Source organism: Telmatherina bonti (genome assembly GCF_933228915.1).
Source record: "Telmatherina bonti genome assembly, chromosome: 12".
Classification (NCBI taxonomy): Eukaryota; Metazoa; Chordata; class Actinopteri; order Atheriniformes; family Telmatherinidae; genus Telmatherina; species Telmatherina bonti.
In genome coordinates, this window is record NC_136610.1 from 26,081,619 (window position 1) to 26,106,072 (window position 24,454).

Below are 24,454 nucleotides of genomic sequence, written 5' to 3' on the forward strand. Positions count from 1 at the left end.
TAGTTGCTTTTGATTGTTCTCTAAATTAGTGAATGGAGACAGAACTTTGACTAACATTATGTATCCTATAAACATTAAAAATGATTGATTCCATTCCCTTTTTGATATGCAATGACAAAGAACAATTGTATCTATATCTATAATTAGCGAATTCAAAAGGAAAAGTAGTTTTATTATAATAACAGCATTATTGTTTGATTAAAGCTGTTTAAATTTCTACAGATTAAAAAAAAAAAAGAGAGATAAACACAAAAACCCAATCAAGATTCAGCACCAAAGGGACAATTAGCCCAAACTCACTTTTGCTGGAAGATGGCAGAGGACAAAAAACAATTCATCTGATTCAAAACTGTCTGAATATTGATGGCGACAAAGAACAAGAAAGTTAAACATTCTTGAAATGAACAAAATACTCTGTAACCCTGTTAAACAATGCTTCAATTATATATGTAATTTGTAGGATTTTTGACACCTTTGTTTTGGCCACAAACAACTGAATATATACAAAAAATATTTGGCTATCTGTACTATGAGATTTTAAGTTATGGGGGAAATATAACAATCACTATCATCAAGAAGAAAAATGTTGGGTGAAGTGAGGGTAACACACATTATGAATGCAGGAAAATCTCAGCATATTCATAATGCAAGATTAGTCCAAACAAAATCCTTCAAAAAGAAATCAGATGACTAAAATTTCACAGAAAAAGTAAAGAAAATAAATTAACCATTTGGGCAAAAAAGACTCGTAGAATGGTGAGGAAAGACTGCCAGGAAGAATAGAGCAAACATGCACAATATTTCTCCCTAAAATACTAAATAAACTGTGCAGACATGAGCACGGGAAAACATCTGAAGATTTGAAGTTGTAAAAATAAATAAGTATTTAAAAAAGTGGAAGTTTGATTTGTTCTCTTGAAATGATACTTAAACCATTAAAAGATTTACTTTATGTGAAACGAGTGTAAACAGTCAAATGAAAGAAATACATCCTTATTTTAGGAAAAAGATGAAGGATAGACAAAACATAATTATTTGGATTTCTTTCGTATTCATCTATTTTAACAATTTAAAGCCATTTAAGTTGTTCATAAATGTTCTATACTGCTTAGCCCAATTAGGGGTTGCACAGAGCTGGGAACCTATCCCTGCAATCAGGCAAGAGGCTGGGTGCCCCCTGGACAGGTTGCTCGTCCATCGCAGGGCAAACACAGAAGGACAAATAACAATGCACGCTCAAATTGATTCCTTGGGAGAATTTCGAGTTATCAATTAACCTAACATGCATGTCCTCGGACAGTGGAAGGAAGTTGGAGTACCTGGCAAGAACCCAGGCATACACAGGGAGAACATGTAAACTCTGCACAAAGATGTCACCTACACTGAACCCCCCCAGCCAAGGCTTGAACCATCAACCATCTTTCTGTGAGACTGCAGTAACAACCACTTAACCAACGTGTAGCCTATTCAGGTCATTCATACAAAATAAAAGTGTCTTTTTCATTCAAACTTTTCATGATGTTGTGCAAACCTTTTAATGACACCAAAGTTCTTACCTCAGAAGAAACATCACAGCTTCCAAAAGAATCAAAATCTGATGGACTTTTCCTCAGAGTCTGGTCAGCAGGCAGCGTGTTGTCATTGTAAGATGACACAAACTTAAAGTCACTGGTTCTGGATCCTGTTGTCAGGTATCCTTCATAATTGTAAGTGCTGCGTAAAGTTCCTGTGCCGTCAACATCTGCATAATTAGGAGGGAGATAAGCGCTGGGGATGGCAACTGCTCCATCAAACAACAGTCTGGGCTTTCTCCTGCGACAAAACCTCACACCCAGGATGATGATGATGAAAGTCAGAAAAAAGGTGGACACAGAAACCAGCGCGATGATCAAGTAAGATGTTAGTTTGGAATTCTTATCATCATAAGAAATATCCTTCAGTTCTGGCACTTCAGCCAAGTTATCAGAAATAAGTAAATACATGGAGCAGGTGGCAGACAGAGAGGGCTGTCCGTTGTCTTTCACTGCCACAATAAGGTTCTGTTTCATGCTGTCAGATTCTGAAATGTCCCGCTGTGTCCTGATCTCTCCGCTGTGGAGACCAATACTGAAAAGTCCAGGATCAGTGGATTTCACTATGTGATAAGACAGCCAGGCATTTTGTCCAGAATCTGCATCCACTGCTATCACTTTGGACACTAAAGAACCTCCGTGTGCAGCTTTGGGAATCAGCTCAGTCATGAAGGAGCTACCATCCAGGGTGGGATACAGTATCTGAGGAGAGTTGTCATTCACATCAGATATAAAAACACTGACTGTCACATTGCTGCTGAGTGGAGGAGAACCGTTGTCTCTGGCCATCACCTGGACTTTGAAACTCCTGAACTGTTCATAATCAAACGATCTCACAGCATGGATCACACCCGTGTCTCCGTTAACAGACAGATAGGAAGAAACTGGAGCACCGTTCACTTCACCAGGTAGCAGAGAATAAATCACTGTACCGTTCTGTCTCCAGTCGGGATCTCGAGCAGTTACAGAACATAAAGTGGAGCCAGAGTTGTTATTTTCAGTCACATATGTGCTGTAGGACTGTTCCTCAAACACAGGTGGGTTGTCATTGATGTCGGCTACAGATAAATGAATGGTCTTAGTGGAAGAAAGAGGTGGAGAGCCCCCATCAGTGGCAGTGATTGTTATGTTGTAATCAGACATTATTTCACGGTCCAGGTGTCCTGTGGTTATCAGAGAATAATAATTTTTAATAGATGGAACCAAGTTAAAGGGCACGCCCTGGTGGATGGAGCAGAGGATCTGCTGGTTATTATTAGAATCTGCATCCTGCACATTAATGATGCCCACCTCTGTACCAGGTGACACATTCTCTGGTATAGCTTTTGCCAATGACTTCACATAGATTTCAGGTATGTTATCATTGACATCAATTACTTCGATAACTACCTTTGTGTAAGATGACAATCCTAAGCCATCTTTTGCTTTAATTCGTAGGTCATATGTAGTAACAGTTTCAAAATCAATTGCTTCATTAATTTTAATTTCACCATTTTTACGGTCAATACTAAACATTTTTCTCACATCCTGCGAAACATGCCCAAAATCATAAGTCACATCTCCATTTGTCCCCTCATCTGCATCGGTTGCACTTACTGTAACAACTACAGTATTTAGAGGAGAGTTTTCTGTCAGACTGGCTTTATAAAGGGCCTGGCTGAACACTGGGGCGTTATCGTTAGCATCCAACACAATGACGTGTATAAGTACTGTACCGGATCTCCGAGGAGATCCGCCATCTAGAGCTGTAAGGAGCAAATTAATTTCATGTTCTTTTTCACGATCAAGTTCTTTCTCAAGAACAAGTTCTAATTTGTTTTTATTATAAGTAACAATAAAATTATCGTTCTTCTCAAGGCTGTACTGTTGAACTGAATTCTGTCCTACATCTGCGTCATGCGCCTCCTCTATCACAAAGCGAGCTCCTCTATCTGCCGACTCCCGAATTTCTAGATCCATCCTTTTCTCATTAAACTGTGGCGAGTTGTCATTAATATCTTGAATTTGAAAGCTGATAGCATGAAGTTCCAGAGGATTTTCAAGTACAAGTTCGCGTTTCACTACACAGGACAGCTTCTCTCCACAAAGCTCCTCACGGTCAATCCTATCTGCAACAATCAAATCCCCGGAGCTGAGGTTGATGTCGCCAAATCGTTTACGATTCCCTGCAGCATCAATACGGGCGTTTCTAGACAAGAAAACACTCAAGTCCAGGTTGAGATCCTTTGCGACATTTCCAATAACAGATCCGCGCTTCATTTCCTCCTGAAAAGAATAGCTCAAGTCACCTTTCACGGAGGAACAAAATAAGACAAAAACAAAGCCCTCCGTTAGGAGCCCCATTGAGACCATTCGTTTAGGATACCAGTCGTTATTAATGGGTTAAAAAATCACCAGGGTCGGTAAAAAAAAAAACAACAACAAAAAACATCAGCTGCAATCCAGGGTTGTTCAGAATAAATCCATAGACGAAAAGCATTCAAGACCCTGACAATTCCATTGATCTGAGTGCCAAGGAAGTGGAAATGTTTCACATATACTAGTGCATGGCGACACCTTGAGTAGAAAAAATAAACAGGCACATAACTCGTGCTTGATATAATGTTCAGGTTTCTAAATGTATCCAATTTAAGCAAATAACGTTTGCAAGAAAATTATCCACAACAGCTGTGAAATCATGACTTTAACCTGCTTTCTAAAATTGAACATCACTTCGCTATAAAATGCAAAGGATTGTGTTCCTAAACTACAATATCTATATCCAATCTATCAACAATATAAATTGTTCTTCTGTAAGATTGAAATAAGTTTAATTCTACTCCTAAAACCATTCTGGATACCAACAAATGGACTGCTGAATGCAGAGTAGACAATCGTTTGTTAAAATGTGTGAAGACAATAAGGCTCATATGATTCAATATCCGAGAGAAGTGCAAACCATCGTAATTCCTGAGTAAAAGTCAAATCGTCTTTACTCATTTGTCAAATGTTACTGTGTTTAAATTGTAATAAAGAATATTTTCCTCAAAGTATGCTGTCTTGGAAGAGATCTTTGATTACATTTTTTAAAATATTTTAAATTTAGTTTAAAACAAAATCAATCTTAGAGCAAGTAAGATCATTACTTTGCTAAAGTGAAAATAATTGCATAAATAAACAGATTGACAGGTAGATAAAAATGTGTGGCCTACTGAACACTTTGAAAAATATAAGACTTAGCCTAATTGTGAATGTTACTTTCACTCATAACACATATGGAACCGGATATATAATAAATAACTTAAATTAACAAAACCACTATAACTCATCACTCAGAGACTTAAAGTTCAATTGCAGGCAAAACACATTTTATCTTAAAAAAAACAGAGAAATTAAATAATTGAAAAATACAATTTAACAGTGCTCGTTTTGGTCAACTGGGATTAGCACTTGTAACTGTGCTTTCTCTTCCACAGGACTGAAACTATGCCGAATATAAATTAAATGTTATAGAATAGTATAGAATAGTAAAGAAATATACATTTCTTAGATTTTTTTGAAAGGTCTTTGGAAAATTGAAAGGTGGAATGAAAACATTCTGGATAGAAACATAATCCCAGTGCCTACCTCAGGATGATCATCGCTATCCTCAAACATATCAGCAAAATCTGATGGACTTTTTTTCAGAGTCTGGTCAGCAGGCAGCGTGTTGTCATTGTAAGATGATACAAACTTAAAGTCACTGGTTCTGGATCCTGTTGTCATGTATCCTTCATAATTGTAAGTGCTGCGTAAAGTTCCTGTGCCGTCAACATCTGCGTAATTAGGAGGGAGATAAGCACTGGGGATGGCAACTGCTCCATCAAACAACAGTCTGGGCTTTCTCCTGCGACAAAACCTCACACCGAGGATGATGATGATGAAGGTCAGAAAAAAGGTGGATACAGACACCAGCGCGATGATCAGGTAGGAAGTCAGTTTGGAATTCTTCTCATCATAAGAAATATCCTTCAGTTCTGGCACCTCAGCCAAGTTATCAGAAATAAGTAAATACATGGAACAGGTGGCAGACAGAGAGGGCTGTCCGTTGTCTTTCACTGCCACAATAAGGTTCTGTTTCATGCTGTCAGATTCTGAAATGTCCCGCTGTGTCCTGATCTCTCCGCTGTGGAGACCAATACTGAAAAGTCCAGGATCAGTGGATTTCACTATGTGATAAGACAGCCAGGCGTTCTGTCCTGAGTCTGCATCCACTGCTATCACTTTGGACACCAGAGAACCTCCATGTGCAGCTTTTGGCACCAGTTCAGTCATAAAGGAGCTACCATCCAGGGTGGGATACAGTATCTGAGGAGAGTTGTCATTCACATCAGATATAAAAACACTGACTGTCACATTGCTGCTGAGTGGAGGAGAACCGTTGTCTCTGGCCATCACCTGGACTTTAAAGCTCCTGAACTGTTCATAATCAAAAGACCTTACAGTGTGGATCACACCTGTGTCTCCGTTAACAGACAGATAGGAAGAAACTGGAGCACCGTTCACTTCACCAGGTAGCAGAGAATAAATCACTGTACCATTCTGTCTCCAGTCGGGGTCTCGAGCAGTTACAGAACATAAAGTGGAGCCAGGTTTGTTATTTTCAGTCACATATGCGCTGTAGGATTGTTCCTCAAACACAGGTGGGTTGTCATTGATATCAGCTACAGATAAATGAACAATTTTAGAGGAGGACAGAGGTGGAGAGCCCTCATCCGTGGCAGTGATTGTAATGTTGTAATCAGCCACAAGTTCACGGTCCAGGCGTCCTGTGGTCACTAGAGAATAGTAGTTTTTAATAGATGGAACCAACTTAAAATGGAGGTTCTGTTGAATGGAGCAGTGTACCTGTCGGTTTTTCTCAGAGTCTCTGTCCTGCACATTAATGATGCCCACCTCTGTACCAGGTGACACATTCTCAGGTATGGGGTTAGACAGTGATTTTACAACTATAACTGGGGCATTATCATTTATATCTTTGATCTCAATTAACAAAGTTGCATATGATGCCAGTCCTAAGCCATCTTTTGCACTAATTTCCATTTCATAAGATGACTTTTTTTCATAGTCAATAGCTCCAACAACTCTAACTTCTCCTGTTTTTGGATTTAGTGAGAATATTTGGTTTTCATCTGAAACATGGTCAAATCCATAAGTAACTTCGCCATTCACTCCATCGTCTGCATCAGTAGCACTCACTGTAAGCACAACAGTATCCACGGGGGAATTTTCAGCCAGACTTGCTTTATAAGCTGTTTGGTTAAACACTGGTACATTATCATTAGCATCCAAGACAGTAATGTGTATAACTACAGTACCTGATTTCTGAGGAGAGCCGCCATCAAATGCAGAAAGCAACAGCACAACCTCTTTTTTTACTTCTCTGTCTAATTCTTTATATAAGACTAATTCACCATATTTTCGTCCAAATCCTTTAGACTTGACATTCAATGTGAAATAGTCATTTTTTTGGAGTGAATAGCCCTGAACAGCGTTATCGCCGATGTCTGCATCGTGCGCCTCGTCCAGTACAAAGGTTGCCCCTTTAAGTGCTGATTCCCGGATTTCTAATTTCAGCAGTTCCTCTTTAAATTGTGGTGAATTGTCGTTGATATCTTGAATGTGGATATTAATACGGTGCAATTCTAAAGGGTTTTCTAAGACTATTTCCTGTTTTATTACACACGATGGCTTCTTCTCACAAAGCGCTTCCCTGTCAATCCTTTCTTCAAGAATCAAGTCTCCCGTTTTGATGTTGATGCTGCAATAGTTAACACCGTTATCTTCTGTATCAACCCGGGCCTTCCGAGCAGATAGTCTGTCTAGTCGAAGCGCCAGATCCTTTGCAATGTTTCCAATCACAGATCCACGTTTCAGCTCCTCTTGAATAGAATAGGTCGTATCTCCATTGGCGAGGATAATGAAAAGGAAAATTAAAGGGATGCAGCCGTGGAGTTTAAAAGTGATGTATCCCATAGCTGTTTCGAGCAAAACACATGTAGCTAAAACAAAGAATAACAGTGAGGTCAAAATCTATTAACAACTGTTTAAACCGCAGACACACACGTAACGGGTTTCTGTGCCATATGACAGGAAAATAAGGCTTGGCATTCGTTTGTAAAAGGGATGGGGATGACTGTATCTTTGCGTTTACTAGTGCACACTGACACCATGAGTCTGTGCTGAGATATGGCAACATAATTTGTTGCAAACACCAAGAGCTCAAACTATCATATTCACAAACCAATAGAAAGAGGAAATTATACGTAAACGATTGCTTATGTGAGAGTTAACTTTTAATGTCTGCTGAGAGTACACGGGCTAAATTGACATGAGATCTTAGCATTCACACATTACACGAGTTTGAATCAAATGACCTACATTATAAACTCATGTGCTGTATCATATATTCTCTTCATAGTTCTCTTAGCTAACAACTCTACATGTTGTTACAGGGAAGTTTTAAATAATGTGGAAATTATTTACTGCAGTTTAACAACAAGCTGATCCACAAAAAGAAAAAAAAACCCTCACAAATGCAGGCAAATAGATCAAACTATATTGTAATTCAAAGGAATTATGGTCTGTCTATACGATAGCTTGTTTACCACAGTGAAAATCAATCAACCAAACTCTCTGTATAAAGTTCTTTTCTTGCAACTAACAACACAAAGTGTACTAAACAATAAACATCGGTATAATAAAATGAAGCCTTTACCCAGCAAAGTATTCATTTAAAAGCACACACCACATAATCCACCAAATGTCCTTCACACATGCATGCAGCAACCCCCACTCCCCGTCGCCCTGCGCTGTCTCTAAAATGTTATATTTTTTAAGAGAAATACACATGAAAATTTTGTTTGACACTGCTGTTAAAAATGACAAAACTCAGAAACAATCTTTGATCAACTCATACCTGTTCGTTGATTTCCAATTATTCCTTCAAGCTTATTGATTAAGTACACAGAAATACATTGAGTCAGACATCTATCCAAGTAAAATTTCATATGTGTGAATAGTATTATGTTCAAACTAGTTAAAAACTATGAATTTCTCGTCAAGAGAGAGAAAAAAAATAAGTGAATAAGTTAAAAGAGAAATAAATAAATACGATTTTTATTTTTTTCTTTTGTCGTTTAAGCTGTATTTTATCGTGATTGTACAGTTAATTAATGGATTAACATTGTATCCATGGATGATAAACGAAGAATAAAAATATATAGGAAAAAAAACTCCTTAATGAGTTAACAATATCTCCCACTTGATGTGAGAATATGGTAAAGACTAAATTGCGTAAAAGAAATGTCTGAAGTAAAAAAAAAAAAAAAAAAAAAAAAACTATTTGAAAGGTTACAAGCACTATAAAACAAAGAACTAACGGCTATGTATGACTGTATTTCTTTTATTTACTTTTACAAAGAATCAGAGTGTAACTATTCATCTTAGTGGTCCAAGTAAGTCTGATGTTCCTAAAATGACAAAACGCTTTCTTTGAATAGATTAAATTGGCACCACTGGCATATAATTGATTCTTTTTTTATAGAGAGAATGACAGGAAATACATCGAAAAATGAGGAAAAAGTCAAACGATTGTTAACCAGTATAATATGCTTTGGCTAAAAAACGTTTTTAACAAAGCATGATCCACAGAAATAACTGAAGTGCTGTTTACAGCTCTTGACCCATCAACGTCTGCGTACTTAGGAGGGATACAAGCGCTGAGGACTACAACTGCTTAATCAAAATACAGTCTAAATCAGGAGTCTCAAACTCAGAGGGCCACAATCCTGCAAGTTTTGCAGGTATCCCTGACTAAAATTAAGCAGTCATTGTACAGAACTTAACGGGCTATTGGGTCCATCGTAAGCCAGGTGTGTTGGAAGAGGGAGAGACCCTCTAGGACCAACTTTAGACACCCATACACAAAATAAATAAGCACATATAAGGCTAAACATAAGAAGAAGAAGGAAAAAAAAAAAGAATCATTCAGGACCAAGGACAGCGAAGCAATTGAAGGCAAAAGAATCACGAATGAGAAAAGCAAAAAATAAATAAAAATAAAAAATAGAACCTGGGTTAATTAATTGCTTTATATATTTAATGTTGTGTGCTTAAAGAAACTTTGATAAATATGACCTTGTTCCTACCTCAGGAGAAACATCATAGACGCCAAACGTCTCCGTGAAGTCTGTCGAACTTTTCCTCAGAGTCTGGTCAGCAGGCAGCGTGTTGTCATTGTAAGATGACACAAACTTAAAGTCACTGGTTCTAGATCCTGTTGTCATGTATCCTTCATAATTGTAAGTGCTGCGTAAAGTTCCTGTGCCGTCAACATCTGCGTAATTAGGAGGGAGATAAGCACTGGGGATGGCAACTGCTCCATCAAACAACAGTCTGGGCTTTCTCCTGCGACAAAACCTCACACCCAGGATGATGATGATGAAGGTCAGAAAAAAGGTGGACACAGAAACCAGCGCGATTATCAGGTAGGAGGTTAGTTTGGAATTCTTCTCATCATAAGAAATATCCTTCAGTTCTGGCACCTCAGCCAAGTTATCAGAAATAAGTAAATACATGGAACAGGTGGCAGACAGAGAGGGCTGTCCGTTGTCTTTCACTGCCACAATAAGGTTCTGTTTCATGCTGTCAGATTCTGAAATGTCCCGCTGTGTCCTGATCTCTCCGCTGTGGAGACCAATACTGAAAAGTCCAGGGTCAGTGGATTTTACAATATGGTAGGAAAGCCAGGCGTTCTGTCCAGAGTCTGCATCCACTGCTATCACTTTGGATACTAGAGAACCTCCATGTGCAGCTTTGGGGACCAGCTCAGTCATAAAGGAGCTACCATCCAGGGTGGGATACAGTATCTGAGGAGAGTTGTCATTCAAGTCAGATATAAAAACACTGACTGTCACATTGCTGCTGAGTGGAGGAGAACCGTTGTCTCTGGCCATCACCTGGACTTTAAAACTCCTGAACTGTTCATAGTCAAACGATCTTGAAGCGTGGATCACACCAGTTTCTGCGTTAACAGACAAGTAGGATGACACTGGAGTACCATTCACCTCACCAGGTAACAGAGAATAGATCACGGTGCCGTTCTGTCTCCAGTCGGGGTCTCGAGCAGTAACTGAACATAATGTGGAGCCAGGTTTGTTATTTTCAGTCACATATGCGCTGTAGGACTGTTCCTCAAACACAGGTGGATTATCATTGATGTCAGCTACAGATAGATGAAAAGTTTTAGAGGAGGACAGAGGTGGAGAGCCCTCATCCGTGGCAGTGATTGTAATATTGTAATCAGACACTAGTTCACGGTCGAGACGATCCGTGTTTACCAGAGAATAATAGTTTTTAATAGATGGAACCAACTTAAAAGGCACGCCCTGCTGAATGGAACAGAGGACCCGTCCATTATTCTCAGAGTCTCTGTCTTGCGTGTTAATGATGCCAACCTCTGTGCCAGGTGACACGTTTTCAGGTACTGCGTCAGTCAACGACTTTAAATTTACGACGGGGGCATTATCGTTCACATCAGTCACATCAATTATGACTTTTGCATAAGAAGTAAGTCCTAACCCGTCTTTTGCTGTGACCCGCAGTTCAAACAATGAAACTATTTCAAAATCAACTGCTGTAGTCAATGTTATTTCACCTGTTTTCGGATTTATTTTAAACATTGATTTAACATCTTCGGAAACGTGTCCAAAATCATACGTAACCTCTCCGTTTAATCCCTCGTCCGCATCAGCTGCGCTTACTGTAAGAACAACAGAACCGACTGGTGAGTTTTCAGGCAGACTGGTCTCATAGACTGCCTTAGTGAACACTGGAATGTTATCATTAGCATCGAGCACAGTGATGTGAATGACCACGCTACCTGACTTTTGGGGAGAACCACCATCAAGAGCCGTCAGAAGCAGATTGAGTTCTTTCAAAGTTTCACGGTCCAGCTCTTTGTCAAGCACAAGCTCCACAGAATTAGTTCCAATACCCAAAATAAAATTCTCATTACTCTGGAGGTTGTACGATTGCACTGAGTATTGGCCTATGTCCGCATCATGAGCTTCCTCTATTGGGAAACGAGCACCTTTTACTGCTGACTCGCTCACATCTATGTGGATATATTCTTTATTAAATTGTGGGAAATTATCGTTTATATCATTTACATGCATAGTGAGTCGATGCAATTCTAAAGGATTCTCCAACATCAGTTCTTCTTCTATAACGCAAGACGCTTTGTCTCCACAAAGGCCCTCTCGGTCAATCCTCTTTGCAACAATCAGATCTCCGTTACGTAGGTTAATGTCAAAATAATGTTTGTCGCTCCCGTCGGTATCAATGCGAACCTTTCGAGTGGATAGTTTGTTTGCTTCCAAACCCAAATCCTTGGCGATATTTCCAATCACAGATCCACGCTGCAGCTCTTCTGAGAAAGAATACCTGACATCTCCGTTGGTAACACGCAAAGAAAAAAGAAAAAAATAAATAAGGCAGGGTTGTATTTCATATCCAATGAAAGCCATCAGGACGATTAAATATGCTCTCGCCAAGCACGGAAACACAGTAAACGAAAAGTATGGTTTAAGCCAAAAAACATAAGCTAAAGCCACCCTTTTGCCTGTAGAGCGATCACTGAGTGCAATATCAGCCATACGCTGCGTCACAATACTGGGTCGATAATGGCACAGAATCTATTAGTGTTGGTGCATAGCGACATCGCGAGCGTGCTCTGTATATTGCACTGTGGTTCACCTGGGTAAAGTATAAACCAGAAACCCCTAAACGCATATTTTAAAATGTAGAAGAGAACAAAGGGGATTAAATATAAACATCGCTTGTACAAAACAATGTTACTACACGTCTTATACAATCAGCAACGGTTTATACTGCGTTAACAATGGTAATCAGACTTACATGAAAATTCAGATCACTGTCAAAAATTACAATGAGGTTTGAAATTGAGGTTAAAATACGCATTACTGTCTTATCTTCAAATTAAACAAGTGTATGTAATCCCCTGTCAAACAACTGTTTATAAATGTGTGAAACATTCATAGAGATAGTCAAAATATGCAGAAGAAAAATATGAGGTAGTCAAAGAGACAAAAATAAACCTCAAGTAAAAACTGTCCTAGAATTATGTATTTAATAGATGGAAGAAAGATGGAAGGATACAGTTCTGCAAAAAAGTTATTGCACCCTTCCTGATTTTTATTTTACTATTTTGCAGCATTGTAATCATTAAAAAATTCAGATCATCACATACATTTTAATATAAGCCAAACATAAACTGAATTCAAATTCCAGTGTTAAATTGGTGATTTTATTTTTTTAGGAAAAGAAATACTCTCCAAACCTACATGAACGTGAAAAAGTAATTGGATATCCTCCTGTTAATTCCTAGTTAATTGAGATCAACCACAGGTTTTGGAAAGCTGGGTTCAGTTTCAGTGACCAAACTCAGGTCTGATTTCTGTCACACCTACTAAATTAAGAAATCACTGAAAAATAACTTGTCTGAGAAAGCAAAATGCACTTTATGATCTAGAAAAGAAACATGTCATGCTGTGATCTAAAGAAATCCAAGAAAAAGTGATGAAGAAAGTAATTGATATCCATTGTTTTGGAATGGAATGGGTTCCAATGCCATTTTAAGGCATTAGGACTGAAGTGAACCACAGTCAGAGCCATTATTCAAAAATTGGGAAAACTGAGAACAGTGGCAAACCTTCCCAGGATTGGGAAGTTTTCCAAGACTACTCCAAGAAAACAACTACACCTCAAACAGGACATCACAAAAGAACCTAGGACATGTAAAAGAAAACTGCAGGGCTCACTTGCCTCGGTTAGGGTCAGTGTTCATGATTCAACAGTCACTTTTGCCAGGAAAAATCTTATGATTCCCGAGACTTTTGGAAAAAACATTCTTTGAACATAAGGGAAAAGATAGGACTTTTTAAAATGTATGCGAAGAATTACATCTGACATACAAGTAAAACAGAACATGGTTAAAAAAAAGTAAAAAAATGAAAAGAGAGAGAGATAGATAGATAGATAGATAGATAGATAGATAGATAGATAGATAGATAGATAGATAGATAGATAGATAGATAGATAGATTTCTTTGACTTACATACTTCTTTGAATTCTTAGAATAACACACACACACACACACACACACACACATACATATATGAATAAGTGTACATATATATATATATATATATATATATATATATATATATATATATATATATATATATATATATATATATATAACAAAAAAGCACACACACACACAGAAAGACGGCAAGATTTCGATATTCATCAAAAAAAAAAAAAAAAAAAAAAAAGATTAATATGTGTACCTCGGTAAAATCATCGGGCTCTCCGAATGCTTCAGGAAAATCTGATGGGCTTTTCCTCAGAGTCTGGTCGGCAGGCAGCGTGTAAGATGACACAAACTTAAAGTCACTGGTTCTGGATCCTGTTGTCATGTATCCTTCATAATTGTAAGTGCTGCGTAAAGTTCCTGTCCCATCAACATCTGCGTAATTAGGAGGGAGATAAGCGCTGGGGATGGCAACTGCTCCATCAAACAACAGTCTGGGCTTTCTCCTGCGACAAAACCTCACACCAAGGATGATGATGATGAAGGTCAGAAAAAAAGTGGACACAGAAACCAGCGCGATGATCAGGTAGGAGGTTAGTTTGGAATTCTTCTCATCATAAGAAATATCCTTCAGTTCTGGCACCTCAGCCAAGTTATCAGAAATAAGTAAATACATGGAACAGGTGGCAGACAGAGAGGGCTGTCCGTTGTCTTTCACTGCCACAATAAGGTTCTGTTTCATGCTGTCAGATTCTGAAATGTCCCGCTGTGTCCTGATCTCTCCGCTGTGGAGACCAATACTGAAAAGTCCAGGATCAGTGGATTTCACTATGTGATAAGACAGCCAGGCGTTCTGTCCTGAGTCTGCATCCACTGCTATCACTTTGGACACCAGAGAACCTCCATGTGCAGCTTTTGGCACCAGTTCAGTCATAAAGGAGCTACCATCCAGGGTGGGATACAGTATCTGAGGAGAGTTGTCATTCACATCAGATATAAAAACACTGACTGTCACATTGCTGCTGAGTGGAGGAGAACCGTTGTCTCTGGCCATCACCTGGACTTTAAAGCTCCTGAACTGTTCATAATCAAAAGACCTTACAGTGTGGATCACACCCGTGTCTCCGTTAACAGACAGATAGGAAGAAACTTGAGAACCATTCACTTCACCAGGTAACAGAGAATAAATCACTGTACCATTTTGTCTCCAGTCAGGGTCTCGAGCAGCAACTGAACACAAAGTGGAGCCAGGTTTGTTATTTTCAGTCACATGCGCGCTGTAGGACTGTTCCTCAAACACAGGTGGGTTGTCATTGATATCAGCTACGGATAAATAAACAGTTTTAGAGGAGGACAGAGGTGGAGAGCCCTCATCAGTGGCAGTGATTGTAATGTTGTAATCTGACACCAGTTCACGGTCCAGGTGTCCTGTAGTCACCAGAGAATAATAGTTTTTAATAGATGGAACTAATTTAAAGTGGACGCCCTGCTGAATGCTGCAGCGAAACTGTCCATTATTTCCAGAGTCTTTGTCCTGCACGTTAATAATGCCAACCTCTGAACCAGGTGAAATATTCTCTGGTATCGGGTGAGATAGTGACTTTATAAATATACCAGGGGCATTATCATTCACATCTTTTACGTCAATAATTACTTTGGCCTCTGAGGAAAGACCGAAAGTATCTTTGGCCTCAACCATCAACTCATATTTTGATCGTTCTTCGTAATCAATTTCACCTGATACAATTATTGTTCCATATTTGATATCAAGTGAAAAAAGATTTCGTGATTTATCAGAAATTCGACTAAATTCATACGTTACTTCACCATTAATACCATCGTCTGCATCTGATGCACTAATTGCGATGACTGGAGTGTTTAATGGTGAGTTTTCTGCTAACATTGCTGTATACACACTCTCAGTAAAGACGGGGGCATTATCGTTAGCATCGAGCACAACTATGTGTATGGCTACAGTCCCAGATCTCTGAGGAGTACCACCATCTACTGCCGTGAGCAACAATTTTAGCTCTTGCTGCTCCTCTCGGTCTAACTCCCTGTTCAAAACCAACTCACCATATTTATTGCCAGCATTTGTTGTCTGAATATTGAATAGGAAATGTGTGTTTTCTTGCAAAATGTAGTTTTGAACGGAGTTTTGGCCGATGTCGGCATCATGCGCTGCATTGATACGATATCTTGTTCCTTTGGCAGCTGATTCTGTAATATCTAGTTTTATTATATCTTTTTGGAAGATTGGTGCGTTGTCATTTACATCCTGCACCTGCAGAGACAACCGATGTAACTCCAGAGGATGCTCCAACAAAAGATCAAATCTGAGAACGCACGTAGGCTTTTCTGCGCAGTGCTCCTCTCTGTCTATTCTTCCCGCAACAAATAAATCTCCACTCCGCAGGTTAATTCCGCAATACTGTTTGTCGCTTTTCTCCATATCAACACGAGCTTTACGAGTGGACAGTGTCCCCAGCTCCAGTCCGAGATCCTTGGCGACATTTCCAATGAAAGATCCGTGCTTTAGTTCCTCATTTATAGAATAGCTAAGATCCCCGCCTGCGTAGTCCAGCACAACAAAGAACATGAGAAATCCATAGCTCTTAAGAACGCCACGTCTAGGTCCCATCTTAGACGAAAGAAATAATAAAAATCTTAGCATAAACTGTCCCGTCATCCAAGAATCATTCACGTCATTGACCGTCTGTGTTCATCGACCGATTTTTAGAAAGGGTACAGAACAGTCCATTCTGGTGATAGATGTTGTGCAAATCCGAGCTGAGCATTTCACTCTTTCACTAGTCTATAGTGACACCGTGAGCACAAATAGTACACAACACCTGAAGAGAGAAAGAGCGAAAAAAGTTTTCTTGAAATGTTGTCAGATCGTTCGTCATTATTGTTTTATATTTTATTTGACTATATTTATCCACACTCTTATATAACATATTTTTTTCTACTCCCTCAGTCATGAAAAACCTTCCATTTATTCCATAGTGAGTGTGAAGGTTAGTTTAATTTTCTTGAAGTAGCCTGTGAATTTTGTGAAATTTGAAGTGATCACAATTGTTTTAAAATAATCTAATAATACAACCACTGACTGATGTTTATTAGATGTTAGGCTACATAGTTTTGAACTGAAATGTTGAAAACACACATTCAGTCCACGTCTCTCTTTTTCTGTCTCTCTACCTCTGAAATTGACAAATAAACATAAAACAAATTTCCTCCGAGGTTTGAAGGTGGTGGCACATCAAATCAGTTCTGCCGAACCTTTTACAATAAAATGAATAAAAATTAACGCGTCTATCTGCCGTGGATCAAATGTTTACTCCTGTTGTAGTTGTTGTTATTTTTTTTTATTTTTATTTGTTTTAATGACGTACTTAATTATTTTAAAATACTAAAGACAAAAGCATACCAAAATGCACGGTGTGTTGGATAACCAACACAATTTAATTAAATGGAATAAAAACTATAATTACACAGTGGGTTACACAAACAAAGATTTTTGTTGGTTTTGTAAGTTTTTTGTTGTTGTTTATTTTTGTTTGTTTTGTTTGGTTTGTTTGTTGTTTTCAAATAAAATTTAAAGCACCAAAAACACAGCACCTGTTATTTAGACAGTGTGGAAACAGTGTAAAGAAGGAAAAAAAGGTGAATCAACACACAACAAAAGTTGAAACTTTGAAAACCATTAATGAAAAAATGATAACACAAGACTATACAGAAGTTCAACGACGAACGTCAGCACCAAGGACAGAGGTAATGAACTCATTAAAAGACAAGAGGAAAGATTTTGGTACAAATGGTAACTGATTTGGCTTTCAAAATAACACACTGACAAGACTAAATAATTTGCGAGGATAGAAAGAAAAAAACTTGTGTCCGTAGTTGAATGGAAAATAAAATCTAAATGGTCTAACATATTATGTAAATATTTGATTTGTATATTCTCACATGAACGGAATAAAATTATAATGCAATTGATAATGTATCAGTAGTATATGCTAAATAAAGAATAGACAATGTATTGAATTTAACGTATACGAATGAACATATAGCAGATCCTACCTCTGGAGAAGAATCATTAATGGGAAAAACATCAGCCAACTCTTTATAACCTTTCTTCAGAGTCTGGTCAGCAGGCAGCGTGTTGTCATTGTAAGATGATACGAACTTAAAATCACTGGTTCTGGATCCTGTTGTCATGTATCCTTCATAATTGTAAGTGCTGCGTAAAGTTCCTGTGCCGTCAACATCTGCGTAATTAGGAGGGAGATAAGCACTGGGGATGGCAACTGCTCCATCAAACAACAGTCTGGGCTTTCTCCTGCGACAAAACCTCACACCGAGGATGATGATGATGAAGGTCAGAAAAAAGGTGGACACAGACACCAGCGCAATGATCAAGTAAGATGTTAGTTTGGAATTCTTCTCATCATAAGAAATATCTTTCAGTTCTGGCACCTCAGCCAAGTTATCAGAAATAAGTAAATACATGGAACAGGTGGCAGACAGAGAGGGCTGTCCGTTGTCTTTCACTGCCACAATAAGGTTCTGTTTCATGCTGTCAGATTCTGAAATGTCCCGCTGTGTCCTGATCTCTCCGCTGTGGAGACCAATACTGAAAAGTCCAGGATCAGTGGATTTTACTATGTGGTAAGACAGCCAGGCGTTCTGTCCTGAGTCTGCATCCACTGCTATCACTTTGGACACCAGAGAACCTCCATGTGCAGCTTTGGGAATCAGCTCAGTCATGAAGGAGCTACCATCCAGGGTGGGATACAGTATCTGAGGAGAGTTGTCGTTCACATCAGATATTAAAACACTGACTGTCACATTGCTGCTGAGTGGGGGAGAACCGTTGTCTCTGGCCATCACCTGGACTTTGAAACTCCTGAACTGTTCATAATCAAACGATCTCACAGCATGGATCACACCCGTGTCTCCGTTAACAGACAGATAGGAAGAAACTGGAGCACCGTTCACTTCACCAGGTAACAAAGAATAAATCACGGTACCGTTCTGTCTCCAGTCAGGATCTCGAGCAGTAACTGAACATAAAGTGGAGCCAGGTTTGTTATTTTCTGTCACATATGCGCTGTAGGGCTGCTCCTCAAACACAGGTGGGTTGTCATTGATATCAGCGACAGATAAATGAACAGTTTTAGAGGAGGACAGAGGTGGAGAGCCCTCATCAATAGCAATGATTGTAATGTTGTAATCAGATACTAGTTCACGGTCCAGATGCCCTGTGGTCACCAGAGAATAATAGTTTTTAATAGAAGGAACCAATTTAAAAGGGACGCCCTGCTGAATGGAGCAGCGGACTTGACGGTTTTTCTCAGAGTCTCTGTCCTGCACATTAATGATTCCCACCTCTGTTCCAGGTGACACATTTTCGGGGATTGGGTTGGATAGTGTTTTCAAATTGATCAAAGGGACGTTGTCATTTACATCAGTAATATCAACAACCAGCGTGGCGTATGACACTAACCCCATACCGTCTTTTGCGCTAATCTGCATTTCATACGATGATACTTTCTCATAATCAATTGTGCCAGCCACTTCCACATCCCCTGTTTTATGATTTAGAGAAAACATGCCACTGTTTTCATCTGAAACATGATCAAATTCGTAGGTAATTTCGCTGTTTAAACCCTCGTCTGCATCCGTAGCACTGACTGAGATAACAACAGTACCCACGGGGGAATTTTCAGCCAGACTTGCTTTGTACACAGCTTGGCTAAACACTGGTGCATTATCATTAGCGTCCACGACAGTAACGTGAATGGCTACAGAACCTGATCTCTGTGGAGAGCCGCCATCGAATGCGGTGAGTAACAGCAACATTTCTTTTTTGTCTTCTCTGTCTAGTTCTTTTTCTAACACTAGTTCGCAGTATTTCCGTCCACCCGCTTTTGTGTCGACATTTAATTTAAAATGATCGTTTTGTTGCAGTGAGTATCTCTGAACAGCGTTTTCACCGATGTCTCCATCGTGCGCTTCTCCCACAAGAAAACGTGCACCCTTATCTGCTGATTCCCGTATTTCAATGTGAAGTGATTCATCCTTAAACTGTGGTGAATTGTCGTTGATGTCTTGAACGCGGATGCTGACGCGGTGAAGTTCTAAAGGGTTTTCTAGGACAAGCTCCTGTTTGAGAACACATGATGCTTTTTTCCCACAAAGGCCTTCTCTGTCGATCCTTCCTTGCACAATTAAATCTCCGGTATTAATATTAACACCGCAGCATTGAACGTTGTTGTCTTCAACATCAATACGGGCCTTACGAGTTGAGAGTATACCCAAATCAAGCCCCAGATCCTTAGCAATATTTCCAATCACCGATCCTCGCTGTATCTCCTCCGGAACAGAGTAGCCCACATCTCCATTGACATGGCAGAGGTGCATAAAAACATAGACAAGGCTGGAAAACAGAACACACGAAGAGTAATCCATTTTTGCTCGCTGAAAGATCAAGAATCCTTGGAAGTCTGTAAAAGTAATTCAAATCAGCGATCGTCTGGGAACTCGTCACATGTCCACACAAAGAATAATTGCGCGAACTGCAGTACAATGGCACAATCAGATTGTGAACGAAGTAACATTGAAGGGTGGAGAATAATATTCATTTTGCGTTTGTTGGCCCACAGTGACACCACGAGTAAGTTCTTGGATAACGCAATGTCAAAATGAAAACAACTAGAGCAACTGAATTGAGTTTTCACTGCTATGAACAAGATCACTGGTGGCAATTCCTTGGGCAGGAAGTCTATCTGAATTTACACTTTTTAACATAGTATTTCATTTTACTAACAGGCTCTTTCAGGTCATGGGCTAGGTGCTGGTGGGCTGGTAATGTTTTTTTTTTTTTTTTTTTTTTTTTTGTCTTGTTTCTAAAAGTAGGTTATGATCAAGTTCAATCTTTTCATCAAAGTCACAATCAGACTCATTTTCAGAGATGTGATCCTCATGTTGTAAAAACCTCTTCTTCTGTATCTCACAAATAAAAAAAAAATAAATAAATAAATGAATAATAAAAATACCTATGAGTAAAAGAATCAGCCATCTTCATAAATTGTGATTCGGAACCACACTGGCAAAAGCTAAATTTATTGTGTCCCACCCTCCAATATAAAACTTACAAAGAATGTGAAAATAAACAAAGGGGGTCCTACAAAACATTGAGCAAAATCTGCAGGAATGCTAAAAGCAGAAATGTTGATATTGTAACCTTGAAAGAAATGCTTTCACTATTTTCACTAGCCTTGGGTCAAGGGAGCTGGAAAATGTTAACTTAGATGCATTCCTCTGCAAAATGAGACAATGTCAATAATTCTGAATATGGTCAAAATATTTGCATCACTTTCCTTCTGACAAAAAAATGAAAATCAGTCCCAAAACCGGAAACCGTAAAAGGATTAGAAGAAGACATTTGACATTGACAGCTCAACCAATGCAGATTGCTAAATTTCAATAAATCTTTAAAATTCAAACACAAATTCAATAACTATGTCAATTCGACCAAAAAGGAAAGAAACATTTAAAAAAAGTATCCTGTAAAAAAAATAAATAAAAAAAATAACTGTAGGGCCAAAACTATTTATCTTCAGGCTTCATAAGAACACGAGTCAAGAAAATATATAAATAAGGATGGATGCTATTATGTCTAAGTAAGACTTATGATTACTTTCATTTTAAGATGATTTCTTATATCACATGTTGAAAAGGGGGAGAGACAATGCAGTAGAGAGATAGAAAGAGTGAAATCACATAAAGCTTTTTAGGCAATGTGTAAAAATCTATTGCAATCCATTAGATTAAAAGATATCAAGTGGGCAGGGAAATGCAAATTATGTACTGCAAGGTTTGTCTACTGGGGACATGTTCCATCAAACTGCAATTATATTCATTTTAAACATAATTTCAGTGAAACCCCATTTTTGTGACTTTTTTTTTAACTGGAACTTGATTCCTGTTGCATTAGATGTCACAATCAGAAATAGGGGCAACATTTTAAATACTCTAAACAACTACTAAGGGCATATTGAATCAAACAAAATTCAATGCTTAAAACTTAGAAAAGAAGAAAACATTTTTTAGTAAAAAAAACAGGAAAAGTTCAACTTTACTTGGTACAAAATATAAATTGGAATAAACTCGTATTTGTGTTGTCATCAAATTAAACTTAAACCAAAGTCAGAATTCTATTATTTATAATATTTGATCACATAGCAACAATGTTAACGATTACATTCTAAAGCTGAGGGAAACATTGCTATTCATAGTCACTAAATATGAATAAGAAAAAAAGCAGAAAATGTGTGTAAAAGCAAACAAAATAGAAGTGATGTAGGATAAAGTATGTTAAAATGTTTTCGACTACCTTAAATAGGAGCCTACCTCAGGAGATGCATTGTCACTGCCAAACATATCAGCAAAGTCTGATGGGCTTTTCCTCAGAGTCTGGTCAGCTGGCAGTGTGTTGTCATTGTAAGATGACACAAACTTAAAGTCACTGGTTCTGGATCCTGTTGTCATGTATCCTTCATAATTGTAAGTGCTGCGTAAAGTTCCTGTGCCGTCAACATCTGCGTAATTAGGAGGGAGATAAGCGCTGGGGATGGCAACTGCTCCATCAAACAACAGTCTGGGCTTTCTCCTGCGACAAAACCTCACACCAAGGATGATGATGATGAAGGTCAGAAAAAAGGTAGATACAGACACCAGCGCGATGATCAGGTAGGAGGTTAGTTTGGAATTCTTCTCATCATAAGAAATATCCTTCAGTTCTGGCACCTCAGCCAAGTTATCAGAAATAAGTAAATACATGGAACAGGTGGCAGACAGAGAGGGCTGTCCGTTGTCTTTCACTGCCACAATAAGGTTCTGTTTCATGCTGTCAGATTCTGAAATGTCCCGCTGTGTCCTGATCTCTCCGCTGTGGAGACCAATACTGAAAAGTCCAGGATCAGTGGATTTCACAATGTGATAAGACAGCCAGGCATTCTGTCCTGAGTCTGCATCCACTGCTATCACTTTGGACACCAGAGAACCTCCATGTGCAGCTTTGGGAATCAGCTCAGTCATGAAGGAGCTACCATCCAGGGTGGGATACAGTATTTGAGGAGAGTTGTCGTTCACATCAGATATAAAAACACTGACTGTCACATTGCTGCTGAGTGGGGGAGAACCGTTGTCTCTGGCCATCACCTGGACTTTGAAACTCCTGAACTGTTCATAATCAAAGGATCTCACAGCATGGATCACACCCGTGTCTCCGTTAACAGACAGATAGGAAGAAACTGGAGCACCGTTCACTTCACCAGGTAACAAAGAATAAATCACGGTACCGTTCTGTCTCCAGTCGGGGTCTCGAGCAGTAACTGAACATAAAGTGGAGCCAGGTTTGTTATTTTCTGTCACATATGCGCTGTAGGGCTGCTCCTCAAACACAGGTGGGTTGTCATTGATATCAGCGACAGATAAATGAACAGTTTTAGAGGAGGACAGAGGTGGAGAGCCCTCATCAGTAGCAGTGATTGTAATGTTGTAATCAGATACTAGTTCACGGTCCAGGTGTCCTGTGGTCACCAGAGAATAGTAGTTTTTAATAGAAGGAACCAATTTAAAAGGGACGTCCTGCTGAATGGAGCAGCGGACTTGACGGTTTTTCTCAGAGTCTCTGTCCTGCACATTAATGATTCCCACCTCTGTTCCAGGTGACACATTTTCGGGGACTGGGTTGGATAGTGTTTTCAAATTGATCAAAGGGACGTTGTCATTTACATCAGTAATATCAACAACCAGCGTGGCGTATGACACTAACCCCATACCGTCTTTTGCGCTAATCTGCATTTCATACGATGATACTTTCTCATAATCAATTGTGCCAGCCACTTCCACATCCCCTGTTTTATGATTTAGAGAAAACACGCCACTGTTTTTATCTGAAACATGATCAAATTCGTAGGTAATTTCGCTGTTTAAACCCTCGTCTGCATCCGTAGCACTGACTGAGATAACAACAGTACCCACGGGGGAATTTTCAGCCAGACTTGCTTTGTACACAGCTTGGCTAAACACTGGTGCATTATCATTAGCGTCCACGACAGTAACGTGAATGGCTACAGAACCTGATCTCTGTGGAGAGCCGCCATCGAATGCGGTGAGTAACAGCAACATTTCTTTTTTGTCTTCTCTGTCTAGTTCTTTTTCTAACACTAGTTCGCAGTATTTCCGTCCACCCGCTTTTGTGTCGACATTTAATTTAAAATGATCGTTTTGTTGCAGTGAGTATCTCTGAACAGCGTTTTCACCGACGTCTTCATCGTGCGCTTCTCCCACAAGAAAACGTGCACCCTTATCTGCTGATTCCCGTATTTCAATGTGAAGTGATTCATCCTTAAACTGTGGTGAATTGTCGTTGATGTCTTGAACGCGGATGCTGACGCGGTGAAGTTCTAAAGGGTTTTCTAGGACAAGCTCCTGTTTGAGAACACATGATGCTTTTTTCCCACAAAGGCCTTCTCTGTCGATCCTTCCTTGCACAATTAAATCTCCGGTATTAATGTTAACACCGCAGCATTGAACGTTGTTATCTTCAACATCAATACGGGCCTTACGAGTTGAGAGTATACCCAAATCAAGCCCCAGATCCTTAGCAATATTTCCAATCACCGATCCTTGTTTCATCTCCTCCGGCACAGAGTAGATCACGTCGCCACTG

The 24,454-nt window shown here is 39.1% G+C and overlaps 4 protein-coding genes across 4 annotated transcripts; all 4 read right to left on the bottom strand.

Annotated features, from left to right (window-relative positions):
- Positions 1 to 296: 296 nt before the first annotated feature.
- Positions 297 to 13,458, bottom strand: LOC306763345 (protocadherin beta-15-like; the record flags this gene model as incomplete). Its single annotated transcript, XM_079250131.1, has 6 exons — positions 297 to 305; positions 1,557 to 2,960; positions 3,459 to 3,859; positions 5,174 to 7,211; positions 11,762 to 12,021; positions 13,437 to 13,458. The coding sequence occupies 6 exons, from the start codon at positions 13,456 to 13,458 to the stop codon at positions 297 to 299; spliced, it is 4,134 nt and encodes a 1,377-aa protein (XP_079106257.1).
- Positions 13,459 to 13,489: 31 nt separating this feature from the next.
- Positions 13,490 to 16,348, bottom strand: LOC306763346 (protocadherin gamma-A12-like; the record flags this gene model as incomplete). Its single annotated transcript, XM_079250132.1, has 2 exons — positions 13,490 to 13,504; positions 13,964 to 16,348. The coding sequence occupies 2 exons, from the start codon at positions 16,346 to 16,348 to the stop codon at positions 13,490 to 13,492; spliced, it is 2,400 nt and encodes a 799-aa protein (XP_079106258.1).
- Positions 16,349 to 16,517: 169 nt separating this feature from the next.
- LOC306763347 (protocadherin beta-15-like) lies at positions 16,518 to 20,184 on the bottom strand (the record flags this gene model as incomplete). The annotated part of the gene is made up of 2 exons (XM_079250133.1): positions 16,518 to 16,559; positions 17,794 to 20,184. The coding sequence occupies 2 exons, from the start codon at positions 20,182 to 20,184 to the stop codon at positions 16,518 to 16,520; spliced, it is 2,433 nt and encodes an 810-aa protein (XP_079106259.1).
- A 1,923-nt stretch (positions 20,185 to 22,107) lies between these two features.
- LOC306763348 (protocadherin gamma-A11-like) lies at positions 22,108 to 24,420 on the bottom strand (the record flags this gene model as incomplete). Its single annotated transcript, XM_079250134.1, has 1 exon — positions 22,108 to 24,420. The coding sequence occupies one exon, from the start codon at positions 24,418 to 24,420 to the stop codon at positions 22,108 to 22,110; it is 2,313 nt and encodes a 770-aa protein (XP_079106260.1).
- Positions 24,421 to 24,454: the final 34 nt, after the last annotated feature.